Source organism: Procambarus clarkii, chromosome 40, assembly GCF_040958095.1.
Source record: "Procambarus clarkii isolate CNS0578487 chromosome 40, FALCON_Pclarkii_2.0, whole genome shotgun sequence".
NCBI lineage: Eukaryota > Metazoa > Arthropoda > Malacostraca > Decapoda > Cambaridae > Procambarus > Procambarus clarkii.
The window spans coordinates 4,906,443-4,922,753 of record NC_091189.1 but is presented as its reverse complement, the minus strand read 5'-3'; the positions used below and the strand labels follow the sequence as shown (position 1 = coordinate 4,922,753).

The 16,311-nt window shown below is 42.7% G+C and overlaps 1 protein-coding gene across 2 annotated transcripts in view; it reads right to left on the bottom strand.

Moving 5' to 3' along the window:
* Mgat1 (alpha-1,3-mannosyl-glycoprotein 2-beta-N-acetylglucosaminyltransferase) overlaps nt 1-16,311 on the bottom strand; it is a 34,952-nt gene that overhangs the window by 12,566 nt on the left and 6,075 nt on the right. Inside the window, exons 4-9 of one of the 2 annotated variants that reach the window (XM_045741704.2) lie at nt 14,077-14,310; nt 11,332-11,470; nt 9,754-9,858; nt 8,461-8,692; nt 7,211-7,301; nt 6,049-6,219 (exon numbers count right to left, since the gene is read on the bottom strand). In XM_045741704.2, coding sequence (XP_045597660.1) covers nt 6,049-6,219; nt 7,211-7,301; nt 8,461-8,692; nt 9,754-9,858; nt 11,332-11,470; nt 14,077-14,310 — 972 coding nt within the window. The remainder of the gene's footprint in view (nt 1-6,048; nt 6,220-7,210; nt 7,302-8,460; nt 8,693-9,753; nt 9,859-11,331; nt 11,471-14,076; nt 14,311-16,311) is intronic. The other variant, XM_045741705.2, reaches the window with a different exon arrangement.

Genomic DNA, 16,311 nt, shown 5'->3' with positions numbered 1-16,311 from the left:
CCGCTGTAAAGATGCTAGTCTCCGGAGGCAAGCGACACATATAAGTGCGATCAGGAAAAACAACAGAGTAGCCAACACCGTCCGCTGACTTAGACCCATCGGTGAAGACAGAAACGGAGCGGGAGTGAGAAGAAAAGTGCTCGAGGAAAAGGCGTTTTAGAACTGTAGGAGGGGTAAAAGCTTTAGTGATGCGAGTCAAGGATGTACAAAACCGCGGAAGAGGGACCCTCCACGGGGGCAAAGAAGGAACAACACGAGGAGAAACATCAGAAATACGAACGGAAAGAGAATCCTGCAGGCGAGATAACCGGACAGAAAGAGGGAGGTGGTGAAGAGGAACAGGAACCGCAGGAGGGGTAAAAGTTAAAGCACGACAGAGACGAGAGGAAGGATGTTGCAAGGACCGCGCAAGATACCGAAGACAGTAGCGATCACGGCGGTCCTGGAGAGACAGGAAGCCAGTGTCAACATACAAGCTAAGGACGGGAGTCGAACGAAAGGCACCAGAACTGAGGCGCAACCCAGTATGGTGCAAAGCATCAAGACGGCGAAGAGTAGAAGGAGAAGCAGACGAGTAAGCAGGGCAACCATAATCGAGCTTAGACAGGACGAGAGAGGAATGTAAAGCAAGGAGAGTGCGCCTATCTGCCCCCCAAGAAGTATGGGACAAGACCCGAAGGAGGGTAAGGGACTTAGAGCACTCAACACGGAGGTAAGAGATATGGGGAGACCAAGACAAACGAGTGTCAAGGAATAACCCCAAAAGCTTCGCGGAATCTTTGTATTCAAGGGGATGACCATAAAGTGACAAAGAGGGACGAAGAACAACCCGTTTCCGCGTAAAAGTCATGGCACAAGTCTTAGAAGTAGAGAACTTGAAGCCATGACCTGTGGCCCAAGACGACACGGCATCAATCGCAAGTTGAAGCCGGCGTTGAAGGAGAGGCGAATCATCACCCTGACAACAAAGGGTAAGATCATCGACATAGAGAGCGGAGAAGACACCAGAAGGAAGAGAGGAAAGAAGACCATTGAGGGCAACCAGAAAAAGAGTAGTGCTCAGAACACTACCCTGGGGCACACCTTCGTATTGCTGAAAAGGGGGAGAGAGAGCGGTACCAAGGCGCACCCGAAAGGAACGACGAGAGAGGAAGCTGCGGAGAAAGAGAGGGAGATGACCACGAAGGCCAAAAGAATGAAGTTGAGATAGGATATGATAACGCCAAGTGGTGTCGTAAGCCTTTTCTAGGTCAAAAAGGACGGCAACAACGGAGGTCTTCGCAGCAAAAGCAGTACGTATATAGACCTCCAAGTTCACCAGGACATCTGTCGTGCTGCGGCACTTGCGGAAACCAAATTGAGAAGGGGAGAGGAGGTGATGGTGTTCCAGGAACCACATCAGACGAACGTTAACCATACGTTCAAAGAGTTTGCAGACACAACTTGTGAGAGCAATAGGGCGAAAGTCCTTAGGGGAAGTACCCAGAGACCCTGGTTTGCGAACAGGGAGGACAACGGCATCGAGCCAGTCCTCAGGGACTGACGACGACTCCCAGATCCGATTATACAGACTCAGTAAATACTGAGACGTGCTCGGAGGGAGATGGCGAAGCATCTCATAATGAATACCATCGGAGCCCGCCGCCGTAGAACCGCAGAGGGCCAGGGCAGAACGAAGTTCAGAGAGAGAGAAGGGATCATTATAGGGAAGCTGAAGATGAGTGCAGAAATCTAAAGGACGAGACTCAAGGACAGGTTTACGAAGAAGGAAAGATTGGGGAAGATGAAGACCAGAGCTAACAGAAGAAAAGTGGGAACCCAGTTCGGAAGCGACCTGCAACGGGTCCGCCACAAGAGCATCATGGAGGTGAAGGACCGGTGAAACATCGGGAACGAACTTACCCGCTATCTTGCGGATACGCTTCCAGATCTGGGCCAGAGGGGTTTCGGACGTAATTGTCGAGACATAAGATGCCCAACATTCACGTTTAGCCGTACGGATGGCCCTACGGGCCACCGCACTCGCTTTCCGAAAGAAAAGAAAAGAATCGGTCGTCTGCCTACGGCGGTGCTTCTTCCAGGCTGCACGCTTACAGCGGACAGCCCGAGCACAGTCCGCATTCCACCAGGGAACGCACTTCCGTGGACCCCGAGAGGAAGAGCGAGGAATAGAGCGGAGGGCAGCGTCGAAGACAGTGTCATGAAAAAGGAGGAGAGCGCGAGAGAGGGGCAGAAGGGAGAGGTCAGAGAGAGTAGCACTGAGGGAAAACAGGGTCCAGTCCGCCTTAGCAAACTGCCATCTAGGGAAAGAGAGGGAAGGGCGAAAAGAGAAAAAGGAAACAAGGATGGGGAAATGATCACTTCCATGGAGGTCATCAAGAACCTGCCATGTGAAATCTAAGTAAAGAGAAGAAGAGCAGAGAGAAAGATCAAGACAAGAAAGGGTGCGAGTTCGAGAGTCCAAATGAGTGGGCTCACCAGAATTCAGAAGAGACAGGGAAGAAGAGAGGAGAAACGGCTCAAGGAGGCGACCCCGGGTATTCGTCAGAACGTCACCCCAAAGAGAATGACGACAATTGAAGTCACCCAGCAGGAGCACAGGCTCCGGCAAGGAGTCTAGGAGGTGTTTCAAATCAGGAAGAGAGAGCGGGACACTCGGGGGGAGATAAATGGAACAAACTGTGTACCATTTCCCCACAAAGATACGAGCAGCAGAACAATGGAGAGGCGAAGGAAAAAGTAAAGGAACAAAGGGAACATCAGCCCGAATCAAGAGAGCAGAAGAATTAGAAGCCCCAGCAATGGCTGGGGGGGGGGAGAGAAAGGAATAGCCACGAAAACGACCAGGACGAGCACCAAGCATCGGCTCCTGGAGACAGACACAAAGGGGCGAAAACCGCGAAACCAGAAGTTGGAGTTCGAGGAAATTGGCGTAATAACCTCGAACGTTCCATTGAAGAATGGACAACGACGAGAAGAGAAAGGACAAAAACAGAGAACAAGGAAGAAACAAAGGCGAAAGACCAACAGAGCACGTTAAAGAATATCAGGGTCGGGATCAGGGTCAGCAAAGTCAGGGTTAGGGGGCATGGGTAAACTGAGCAAAGACGGAGGGAAGGAAACGGGAGAACAGATCAGAGGTGGGCGGGCAGGGTCCGGAGGAGGAGGAGGAGGAGGAGGAGGAGACAACGGAGAGGAGCAGTCAAGGACAGCAGCAGGAAGAGGGGGAGTAGAAAGAGAGGAGCGCACCCCAGCAAGAGCAGCAACCGAAAGGGAAGCAGGGGCCAAAGAAACCTCCATAGCAGGAACAGGGGGCGCAAGCACTGAAACGGGAGTGGAAGGAGCAACAGAGCCAGAAGGAGGAGCTGAGGAAGAAAGCGAAGCCTTCTTACCCGCCGGGGAAGAGGAAGGAGAGGAGCCAGGCTTACGCTTCTGACTTAAAGAGACCGGTGTCCCAGCAACTACGTACCGGGCAACGGATTCCAGTGTCTCAACAGGAGAAGCCGAACGAGAGCACACACGACGGCCGTTAGGAGAGCGATGGACATCCGCCCGCACCGACAGGCGGCGGGGAGAGCCGATAGATGGAGGAAGAGGATGGGAAGGAGGATCGGAGGGGGACGAGGAAGGAGACACAGAAGACACGACAGACCGGGTAGAAGGAAGGGGAACCCCAGACAGAGGACCAGGAGGAGGATCCTTCGGGAGAGAACCCAAAGGGACAGAGGAGGGGGCAGTGGGCGCATCAGGGTCCAAGGCCCGGAAACGGTTGTGAGTCTGAGGAAGGCGGGAAGGACGAGGAGAGGAAGAGCGCAACACGCGAGCATAAGAGATATTAGCATAAGGCGGGAGCCGGCGAACCTGGCGCCTCGCCTCAGGAAAAGATAAACGCTCCCGGTGCTTCAAGTTGAGGACGGCTGCCTCAAGCTTGTAATGGACACACGCACGGGAGAAGGTAGGATGGGCCTCACCGCAGTTGAGGCAACGAGCCTGGGGAGAAGCGCACTCCGACTTAGAGTGACCTTCGCCACCACACAAAGGACAGAGAGAGACAGTCCCGGAGCAGCGGAGGGCACCATGCCCAAACCTCCAGCACTTGTTGCAGAGCCGAGGAGAAGGAATGTACTCCTGGACAGAGCACCTGGCACCAGCAAGAATGACAGAGGGTGGAAGGGTCCTACCATCAAAGGTAATCTTCACAACCCGGAGGGGTTGACGGCGACTACCACGAGGGGGACGAGTAAACGTGTCCACCTGGAGAATAGAATGGCCCTGGGCAGCGAGGATATGTCGAATATCGTCGTGGCAGTCGCGTAGGTCCCGAACACCGGTCGCAACATGGGGCGGGAGCAAAATAGTGCCAACACTGGCATTCAACTGGACGTTCTTCGAGACCCGAACGGGGGTCTCGCCAAGGCAGGATAAGGCAGCCAAGCGGGAAGCAGCATCCTGAGAAGGAGCAGCAACGACACGCGTACCGAGACGAGTGGGGTTAAAAGTAATGGAGGCATCCACGGAATCAATGAGATGTCGATGAAGGGAGAAATCGTCAGGAGGCGCAGAATCAAGAGGGAGGAGATCAAAATATTTGGCCCACGAAGCGGGACCAAACAAGGCTTGATAGGTAGCAGAACTGGAAGGAATCGAGCGAGGGCGGCCGTGACGAGAACGGCGGTGAGAACCCCCAGAGAGAGAGGGGTTAAAAGGCGCAGTAGTAACAACTAGAGAAGGAGCCGCGCCAGGGGACGAGGTAGTCACCACTGGGGGCTTGGGGCTCGACCCAACCACAGAGGAGGGAGGGGAGCCAGGGGAAGGAGTCAGAGAGGCCAAAGGAGGAGCAAGGTCGGGGCCCAATGCAGCGGAGGCTACAGAGCCCGGTCTTCCAATACGGACCGACTCGGGGGCTTGGACGCCCACCCCACGAGCCTGAGAAGGTAAACCAGAAGAAGCCGAAGCAGGGGTAATCATCTTGACGAAAGAAGAATTCACTCACGAATGTGCCCCCACACCCACCATGGAGCCACAATTAGAGGCAGGACACCCAACAAGAAGCTATCGCCGATCTTGTCGGGGCCTCCTAGGGGTGCGTCGTGAGTATACGCCCCACAAACGCCACCTTAAGAAACCGACAGTCCGTCGAGATCGGGTTCAGTGACGAAGTGGGGATTGACAATAAAAGGTTCCCCTCGCTCTCGACGTCGGGTACTGCAGTTCTACGGGTGCAAGAGTATGCCTCCTCAAGCACCCGGGCGTCAAAATAGAAGAAGTCCAAGGGAAGAACCAGAACGAGCAAAAGGTCGGCAGGAAACGGCAAGCAGATAGGAGAAGAGGGGGGAGAAAAACGAAACAGAAGGAAAAGGAAAGGAAAAGATGCCCAGCAGAATTGGAGAGGACGGCAGCAGGAGCACAAGGCTAGAAAAGGACAGGACTGTCCCAAGGAGCATCACACTCCGGCAGCCGCCCACCAAGCCCCCACACGGCGACAACGAGCTGAGCGGGGAGGGGGTGTGACAGGAGGAAGTGAAGATCCTCCTCTTTATTTCCCCCACCCCAACCCACCCAACATGCTACCAAAGGTCCAGCTCACAAAGTTTATTAAAAAATCTATCTTCATCTGTACATATTCATTAAAAATAACCAAAATGTTTGATAATGCAGTTTAATAACCCAACCACCATAATATTGCCTTCCGTTATCTTCAGGTTTTCTACAGATGATTTAGGGCTTAGCGTCCCTGTGGCCCGGTCCTCGACCAGGCCTCCTTTTTGTTACATACCTCCCCCCCCGCCCCCAGGAAGCAGCCCATACCTGCTGTCCAGGTACCTATTTACTGATAGGTGAAACGGAGCACCAGGTTGAAAGAAAATGCCCATTTGTTTCCACCTCAACCGGGGATCGAACCCAAGACCTCAGGTCTACAAATTCTTAAATTACAATTTAATGTTTATCATTACCACAGACCATTCTAAAATAAAATAGTATATTTTTTATTTTAAAAATGTTCATATTTGAATCCTTATATTAACAACAATTATACAAATGTCTTACTTTAAAGTCATCCATAAGACCAAGGGATTTAGTGATCTTCTTAAAGTTATCTTTAGTGTGATATATGATTCTGTAGGTGTTGCCTTTGGTTAAACGATCACTTCTTACATCACTAATAGTCACCACCTGGCTCGCCTGAACTTCCCGCTCAAATGCTGGGTCATACTGCTCCTAAAGAACACAAATAAGTTATAAACTGAAATAAAAGTATTACACCAATTTCTATTTTATCTGGACTCCAAGTTAAACAAAATATTGACTGTGACTACACAATAATAACTACACACATTACTATAACACAATTTTTGTTCCTTGTTAGTGTTATTTTCTTGTTGCCTATTTTTTGCTTGAAGAGTGCCAACTCCTTTTCTAGCTGAGACAGCTCTAGATAATTGAGTCAGTAGTCTTCAATTAACCTTTAAGATATCTTCCCTAAGCTCTAGGGTAAAGGCCAGAGCATTGTTTGAGGGAAATAATAATCCTTTTTCTATACTGTACTTTGGAGGCATAATCAATTAGAAAATAAGCTTGCTAAGGAACAATTTTTTTTTTTACATCATTTTAACAAAGTAATTGCAAATATACACACTGTGTGGATTTGTGTACAAAAGTTTTTCATATATGCCTGCTGTATCACTTGATCTTAAATAAACTGCATGAACTTTCAATGGTTTTGGCACTAGGTGGAACAAGAAAACAATTAGTATAAAGACTTGGAGCACAACAACACAGGTGTAAGTTTCTTGTGGCCATAAGTACAGTATCAAGATGTGTACATAGGAAGAGGAAGCATTTATTTATGAAATGATGAGGGCATTTAGTCTTTCCAAAAAAAAATATTAAATCAGGCAAATTTGAATATGGACAATAAAAAGATAATATTAAGTATTTAAACATTTCTTTTCCAATTCCTATAAGGTATCCAGGTTTAATTTTATACATATATATACTACCAGTGTATCGTTACATTTACTGAAAAATCTTAATACTTGGGCATTATTTTGATCTATTAGGCTTAGGCAATTTTCAACTGCTGTACTGTATTATACAATGATTTACAAATAGCATTTAGAATACAGTATAACTAAGTATAAAATATAAAGTAAAAAAATATGCCAAACCATTATTATATTTACCAAGTGTACTGTTTATGTTAACATACCTTGAGCAAGTACGAGAGATTCATTTTAGAAAAAGGTACATAGACATCATTCAGGTGTATCTGCTTCAAGTATTTTTCATAAAACAAACCACTGAAAACAAAAATTTAAAATGATTAACCACTGCTATTTTATATAAAATGGTTTTCACAGAAATCGCAATTAAGATAAACTCAAGTGTCAAAACTACAAATTGTTCTCATCCAATGGCAAATATACAATTTGGACATACAGTGTACTGTATGTCCAAATATATGGTATTTTCAGTGTAAAATATACTCCTGTGTATGACACGCAACCAAGTTTTGCAAGATTTTTTTTTTTTTAAGAAATACAACTTTAGTACTTCTTATCATTCATGTATTGAGAGAGAGATTTTTGGAAATAGATATGAAAGAGAAAGCATTATTTTGTTCAAGTAAATACAAAATATTATTACAATATATATTTGAATTCACTGGAAAATCAGCAAAATGGGCAGCAACTGCAACCTGGAAGAATGCTGCTCTACTTAAAAATAAAAATATGCAGTCTTTTATATTTCTAGCATACAACAGAGCAGTCATATACAATCATTTTAATGCCAAACTTATAAACATACAACAATTATTTGCTCTATAAGTACAGTATATTATCACCCACATTTAAAAGTTACTCTCACACACTAGAAAAAAACAGTGTTCATGACCAATAGTAACCTAGCTAAATCGGGTGCACCTGGAGAAACTATGAAATTATCATAAAAATATAACATGATAAAAATAAAGCAGGGATTACTGGCCCCTCAGGGAATAAAGCAGGGATTACTGGTGACCTGATTACACAATCAGGTCACCAAAAGTGCCTTTAACCCACCTGCTTACGGATAGGTATTTTTTGTTAAGACAGGAATTAACTATTTCTTCTATACTGCATTTAGAAGATCTTTTAAATCTTCTTTGTTTACATTGGGGGGGGGGGGTTATGTTCTTGCATAGCAAAGCAATTATGAACTGTGATTCAGACTTAAAAGTATAGTACAGAAAGTATATAAGCATATGCCATACAAGATTAATTGGGTTACAGTTTGCATACATGCACACAGTTCTGAAACTTATTCTACCCCTTGCAATCTGACACTTCTTAATTCTTAAAACAGATTAAAAATGATTTCATATGAGTTAAAAAAAATTGTTTTTAGCAGCAGCATACTTCTCATATGATTTTATTTATTTACAAAAAAAGGAATTTAAGTATTAAGAGACAAACTTACTTGCTAACACCTTTCTTGCCAAAGGTGCGTGTCCGAGACACTTCAGGCCTGATACAGGCTCTATCTGCTCGTTGTTCTGGGGCACGTACCCAATCATCCCAATATGATCGTGGCCATTTAGGTCCAAGCTCATCCCATAACTCTCTTGTCATCATCCACCCAAGTCCCGGGAAGAAATCAGTTCGATACAAAATGGTGCTTCCATTCTTCACATCTACCAGATTTGTTTTACCTATTTAGAAAATACAGTACAGTATATGTAATCAGAATTTTTGTGATTTGAGAAATCTAAAATTTAAAAGAATAAAAAATTAGTACTGTAAATGTATCTCTTAAAAATACATTTGATAAAAGTTAATCTTGGTGATTAATTACCTCACTACAACAAGCAGGTACCTGAACACAATTTGACCACCTCGGGTCTGACGCTTAAACAGGACATCAAATCTGGATTAAGGGTTAGCTCTCAAACCCTCACAAAATGCTAGTTGCATAAAAAAAAATTCCAAGTAACAATCAAGAACTTGCCAAGGGTAAAGGAATTACTTTACACATTACAGCATCTTGTTATGATGTCTGTGTGTCATTGCTAGAGGTAATTGGTTAATATGGTGAACTTTGGTGAATTTGATTCTTCAATAAAACAGTTAGGCTTAAATTTCATCAGCCGACTTTTTTCCACCGAGCATGCATGTAGAAGACAAAGTAGTCTCTTTAAAGACCCTTTGTAACTCTACTGTGCAAATGCTGACCAGTAATATTCATTTTGGCATGGATGTCATACCATTCTTTTTTTTTTATCCCACCTCTGCTTGTACCATTCCCATATACAGTAGTATAATCAACAATCTCTACCTGATTGACTGCTCGTTTCTAACATATGTTGAGCTTAGTAGGCAAAGTTCTTAGGTTTAAATATTGAAATATAGAGTGTGTGTTATCCAACTTACTATATAATCAGTGCCTAAGAAATTTAAAAAATGCTACTTTTTAACTAAATTCTGCTCAAAATTAATCTTAAGTGTTTTTTTAGCATTTTCTGCTGTTAGAAATCTTCATTTATATATTTCATATAATTGAAGAGGATAAGATGGCATGATGCTTGGTAATTTCAATGAAATATCAAGCAATGAGGTAAAACAGCATTCCATGTCTGCACAAACAAAGGAACCAAAGTTAGATTGGTATTGCTTCGAGTTACAGGCCTGGTAATAGTCAGCCATTCCAAGCAGAAAGAGATTGTTCATTGGATTGGTGCCTGTACTGCACTACAATTAATTCTTGTTTTCTTACCATTATCATTCCATGCAGACACACACCACAATGTTGGGTCAGACCGCAAAATAGGATAACTTGCTGAGAAATACTCGAAGAAATCTGGTGCAACATCCAAGTCATCTGAAATATTACAAATACAGTATGTACGCGAGTTACAAATATGCAATTTTACATTAAAATAAATAGAAATAGAAATAAAAATAAAATATTAATATTCCAGACATCCTTGTGCACAGGAATCTTAGCAGATATATGGAAAAAGGCAAACAGTACCAAGCTATAAAAATGGTAGTCGAGAGGAACCTCTAAATTATAGACCCGTATCCTTAACAAGTGTGGTAGTCAAAACAATAGAAACAATAGTTAAAGCCAAATGGGTTGAACACCTTGAGAGTAATGACATAATAAAGTACAGACAGTATGGTTTTTGAACAGGAAGATCCTGTGTAACAAATCTACTTCATTTTTATGATAAGAGCTACAGAGATAATACAGGAAAGAGGTTGTTGGGTTGACTGTATCTGGACCTAAAAAAAGGCTTTTGACAGTCGCACACAAAAGGCTATTCTGGAAACTGAGACATGTTGGAGGAGTAACAGGGAGGCTTATGACATGGATGAAAAATGTTCTAACTGACAGACAGATGAGGCGGTAATCAGAGACTGTTACTGACTGGAGGAGTGTTACTAGCGGAGTACCACTGGGTTTAGTTCTTGCACCAGTAATGGTCATCATCTACATAAACAATCTTTCAGAATACAGAATTATTTTAACATGTTTGTGGATGATGCCAAGATACTGACAAAGATAGGAGGCACAGACAATTGTAATGCCCTTCAAATCGACCTAGATAAAATAAGTGCTTTGAGCGTAAAGTGGCTAATGGAATTTAAATAAATATGAAAAATGCCATGTTATGGAATGTGGAATCGGAGAAAATAGGGGTGGTTTACTATCCAAAACCACCTAGGGGTGGTTTTGGATAGTAGGCTGTCGCCAGAGGAACACAAAGAACATTGTGAGAGGAGCATATGCGTCGCTTTCCAACTTCAGACTTGCTTTTAACTAGTATTTCACCATCCATATGCAGTAAAGAAATTATTCATGACTTTTCTGAGGCCAAATTTGGAATGCAGTATGCAGCAGTTGTATGGTCCCCTAATCTCGCGGGAAGAAGCACAAAAAGAAACTGGAAAAGGTGCAAAGGCATGCTACAAATTGGCTTCCAGAACTGAAAAACAAGAGTTACAAGGAGAGACTAGAGATGTTAAATATGCCAAATCTAGAAGATAGAAAAAAAAAAAAAGAGATGATATGATCACCACTTACAAAATACTAATGGGAACAGAGCAAATTGACAAGGAGGAATTCCTGAAACCAACAACTTTACGAACAGTATACTGTATTATATACATATATATATATTGTACTTTCCTCAAATTTATAATATAACAAGTACCCCAACTCAGTACAGTACAGTACAGTACAGTACTACAAATTAACTAAACACTCTTCTCATTAAAATATTTCAGCATATGTACATTCTTACATAAACAGGCACACACAATTGTCAACAGAACTAAAGTAACTTACCTTCCACTATAATAACTGCCTCATGGTTAAATTTATGGAATAGCTGGTTAAGTGCCCATTTGTAATGTCGGGCAATAAGGAAGTAACCTTTAAATTTTCTCTCCTTCAATGGCACTTCAATGTCACTCAGATCAGGTTGCTGCAATTGATCAAAAAAATATAAAAATTCAAAGTACAGTACAGTACTGCAAGAACATCCTTATGATCATTGACAATTGAGAAGCTAATTTTATTGTCTATAACACTAACAAAATTATGTACACTGATGTTTCAAGCCAAAACAATCATCAGTCAGTCATTTGAGTTAAAAATAATAAACTAAAAGTTATAAATGAAAATAAGAACTTCCTTACTAACTTCTATAGAATTTATTGTGCCAAGGAGACCTGTTTTGAAGACAATAAATTAGAGTGAATGCATTTTACTCCAAAATAAATGTGACTTTTTATTTTACTTTTTTTCACATTTATATCCTTTGGTTAAGTGTGACACTATGTCTCATTGACTAACATTGGCATTCCACAGAATAGTCTACATCACCTGCACCTCTTTATCCTATACAGCACATATAATAAACTCGTGTACAATACATCAATGGAATACCAAGTGCCATACAACATCTTAAGCTAATACTATTTACTGATGACAAACTTCGCTTTCTCAAATACTAACCCACTTGGCATTTGAGTCGCCCATTTGTGGCTGACTACTAACAAACTCACCCTTAACTTTCAAAACACATTAAATATTGATTACAAACAAGTCAAACTGAATTCAAATTAAACAAAACCCATATTGAGGGCAAAGCAGAAGGGGAAATTCCCTGGTGTTCACATTGACAAACTGAATTTTAATTGTCATATACGAAATAACAAAAAACTACCCCAAACTGTAGACAATCTCTAAAATCAGATATAATGGTTGGTATATAAAGTTTAGCTGTTGTTATTAATCTCAATGTTTCTCTTAGTTACAATACCAGTTTGTTTTATTTTTGTTAATTTGTATGATTCATTTGTAAAAGTTTGCAAGTACTGTATGTTAAATTGAACTTTAGTAAATGTTTCTACCTTGAGTGTGTGTAATGTTTTTCCCTGTGTTTTTGTGAGAGTAGTGTCCCTGCACCCCATGAGGACAGAGGGGGTCTACATTCCACACACACACACACATACACAGGGTGTGTGGTGTGTGTGTTCATGAGGAGCCCACCTCACTGTGTGAGGTGTGAGGTTATTTACCTCAGTTATAGCAGTGTACAGTACAATCGTTCGTCTGGTAAGCGAGAGGTTATTTACCTGTATTATGTCCCACTTCCTGTGTCTTTTAATAAATGAAATGTCATCGACATTTCGACAAACAATCGAAATGTCCTCGACATCGATTGTTTGTCGAGGCCCCATCAATTAAAAAATATGGTACCGGCCACATGTGGTTACTCTCGTGTTTAAGGTGTTTATTATAAATGCACACATTCTATATTTCTGATTTAAAGTATAAGAGGATCTATTTGATTTGTATTTTTGAGTTATTAAGAACAAAATCAAATTACTGTATTACATTCAGTTTCCCCACCCTTTACACCAATACTACATACCTCACTGTATGTAGCTTACACTAAATTCAATCATCTATCCATATCTCACAAATGTTATTTGTACCTGGGAATTTACACCTCAAAATTTACATTCAACAGATAATTACTCAACAAACCAGAAATTAGAACAATTATACCAATTGCAGACAATATTCAGCAATGTTACTTAAATTTTTAAGACTTACTAAATATAAAGGCACTACATATACCCAAGTGTAATCTATATTAATAAAACTCTAAAGTGCAACACTAATTCTGACCTCAAAAACTTATTGGAAGGCTATAGGAGACACCACACAAGAAACAAATATCCATTTGATAATCTAATAAATAAATAAATAATCATCAGCACAACTCAACTAAAGCAGAAATACCAGTTCCATGCAAATAAAAGTTTGTAAATTGTGGAATGACCTCCCAAACGAAATTAAATGTTATGCAGTACTTATCTCGGCCAATTTAAAAGAAACCAAGAAATTCCTAATTAAAATAAATGTAACAATATTCCCTTACATTTCTTCAATCTAAATAAATCAGTCAGTGTTTGCCATTAGAGTGAATATTAAATACTAAATTTGTACTGTTGCTACACTGTAGTTATCTGTAAAGCTTAAGAGATAGAGATATAGATATATATATATATATTTAAAAAATCATGTAACTTACTTCATATAGTATGAAGTACCCCAATAAATTTGAAATAGAATTCACCAATTATTATAAATTATGCTAGAAATGTATTACCTGTTCGGTAATACGTTTATTGCTTGTGATGTGTATCTATGTATGTATTAACACGATGTGCTGAACGGGGTGAGAATAGCTTGAGCTACCTCATCCCTTTGTGTGTATTTTACCTTAATAAACTTATTTAAATTTTCAATGCTAGAAATGCTGTCCATAATTAGTGGCTTTATTTAATATACAATTATTGTACCTATTAAATACACACACTAACATGATCCTCTGTATATTTTATAAACTAAATATTTTCTATTATAATTATTAGTGATAATGAACATTAATTATTGTTATTAATATGGTATTGTATACCACTGCCTCTATTTTCAAAAGGCTGACTTTGTTGATTGACAGTGAACATAAGAAAAGCTGCAATAAGAACCAAGAGAAATCTTAAAAATTTAGCTCACCTGTATTAGAACAACCTTATCACCGTATGATTCAATTGCTTCTCTTGTTGGTCGGTGACCACAATCTTGAGAAACAATTAATGGAAAACGTTCCTGACTTGGTCGGTACTTTAAAAGCAGATCTAGCGATCGACGCACAGCAGCTTCACGGTTACATGCTATAAGTAGCACAGGAAGTATTGGGCCTTCTTGTAAACTTGACTTTGTAGACCTCTCCTGAAACAAAGTATTAAACTTTTAAAAATTATTTATACTTGATACTTTTATTTAAATTTACAACTTGATGTGGTTTACTCTACTGATCCAGTCATACCTTCATCATTTTATACCTCCATTGGCTCACCCATCTGTGCGACGAACTTTGATAGCTCTGTGCGACGAACTTTGATAGCTCTGTGCGACGAACTTTGATAGCTCTCCTCCAGGTAATGAACTCTGCTTCATTTGGTGTCTGGAGTGCCCTGTGGTAACCCTTTAGGGTCTGCCTCTTTCCTGCTATGCAGCCTCTGTAACTCTACTTTGCAACATAAGCAAGTTTTTCCCCATTCATGTTCCTTGTTGTTTAAGTGGCCACTGTAGCATCAGTCATGCATTAGGGAGCATTTAAGTGAAATATTTAACAAATCAGGTTTTGAATAATTATGAAAAGTTACTTTCTGAGCAGGACACACTGAATGCTTTTCTATATCCATAAACATCTATTTCTTCTATATCTGCAACAAATGTGCCATGAACTTAAAAAAAAAAAAAACCAGCGTTGAATGTAATGAAACGCCATTTTCTGGGTGAGACCCGGAGGCTCCCCAGAGCTTTTACCAGGCTGATATGCTAATGTCAGACTTTGGCATCAGTCATGTGTATGGAGTTCTAAGGCCTACCGGGGACCACGCCCAGAAACTGGCCCCCTCAGAGAGGCAAGGGGAGCAATGGCCTATAGAAACCCCCGTGTGGTTGGAAGCATTCTATGTCTGCCATCGACCGGGTCAAGCATCCAGAAAGGCAAGCATTCCAAAACAAACCCCTATTCTGGTTAAAATTGCTACCTAAAGCTGAACTAGTGGATAGAACTCCCCAATAGAAAACAAGCAAACTAGTATGACATCACACGTCACTGCGCCGCTGTCTGCGCAGCTCCCCCCTCCCTGGGAGGGGGAAGGGGAAGCCCCAGACCTTCCACACCGGCTATCCACCCATCAGTTCTGAGGCTGGATGTCAAAACACGCGAAAAACCTCTGACCGGAGGGAGGGAGGGTTGCCGGGGAGCCTCCGGGTCTCACCCAGAAAATGGCCTTTCATTACATTCAACGCTGGTTTTCTGGGGGGACCCCTGTCGGCTCCCAGGAGCTAACTACTCACAGAGGAAGGTCAAAGGGACGGAACCGGGAGGCGGACACCACACACCCCCCATGGAAGCGAGGCAACCAGCAAGAAAAGGCCAACCCAAGGCGCCACAGCCCCGAAAAGTCCTGGGAACAACACGAGAACAACGAGCAGCAAGGCCCCCGTATGAACACCAAAGATCCATGCCCGAATGACCGTAAGGACACGTCACTCAGACGGCAGCGAGAGCAGCGAAGCCACGAACGCCACGGGCATGGGGAAAGAACACTGGCAGCTTAGCCGCAAGAACACGGCTGACAACCCGGGACACCACCCCCCGCGAACTGGGAAAAACAGAACCGGATCAACGCAAAACGCGTCCCGGACACAGATGCCGCGGCACGCAAATAACAGCGGAGGGCCGCCACTGAACACAAAACACGACACCCCCCCGGCCCGACCGACCAAGAACCAACAAACCAAGGACCCCTCCAGAACGCAGCAGCGCCACCCCGCGCCAGAAAAGATGGAGACTGCTGCCACCGAACAACCAAAACGCTAAAACCGAAAGAGCAAGAAAACTCAGCGACCCGACCCTCAGAGGCAAATGCCAAAAGGAAAAAAAACAACGAAAAAACAAACCGGAACTGAAGGGGCACTATCAACCGAAGAGAGGACAGAGCACGCTGACCAGAGACCAGGACGGTGCAAGCGGCACACGAACAGGCCGGAGGTGAAACAACGCACAAGACAGCTTACTAACGGTGTAGAAGCAACACCAAGACCGAAAGAAAGCTGAAGCGGCTCCGCCAGCGCCGCACGAAAAGAGGCGACAGTAAGTGGCAAGACGACGGCCCCCAACCCCCACCAGAAAACCACGCCAATGCTAATAAGTGCAGCCACCTAAGAAGGAAC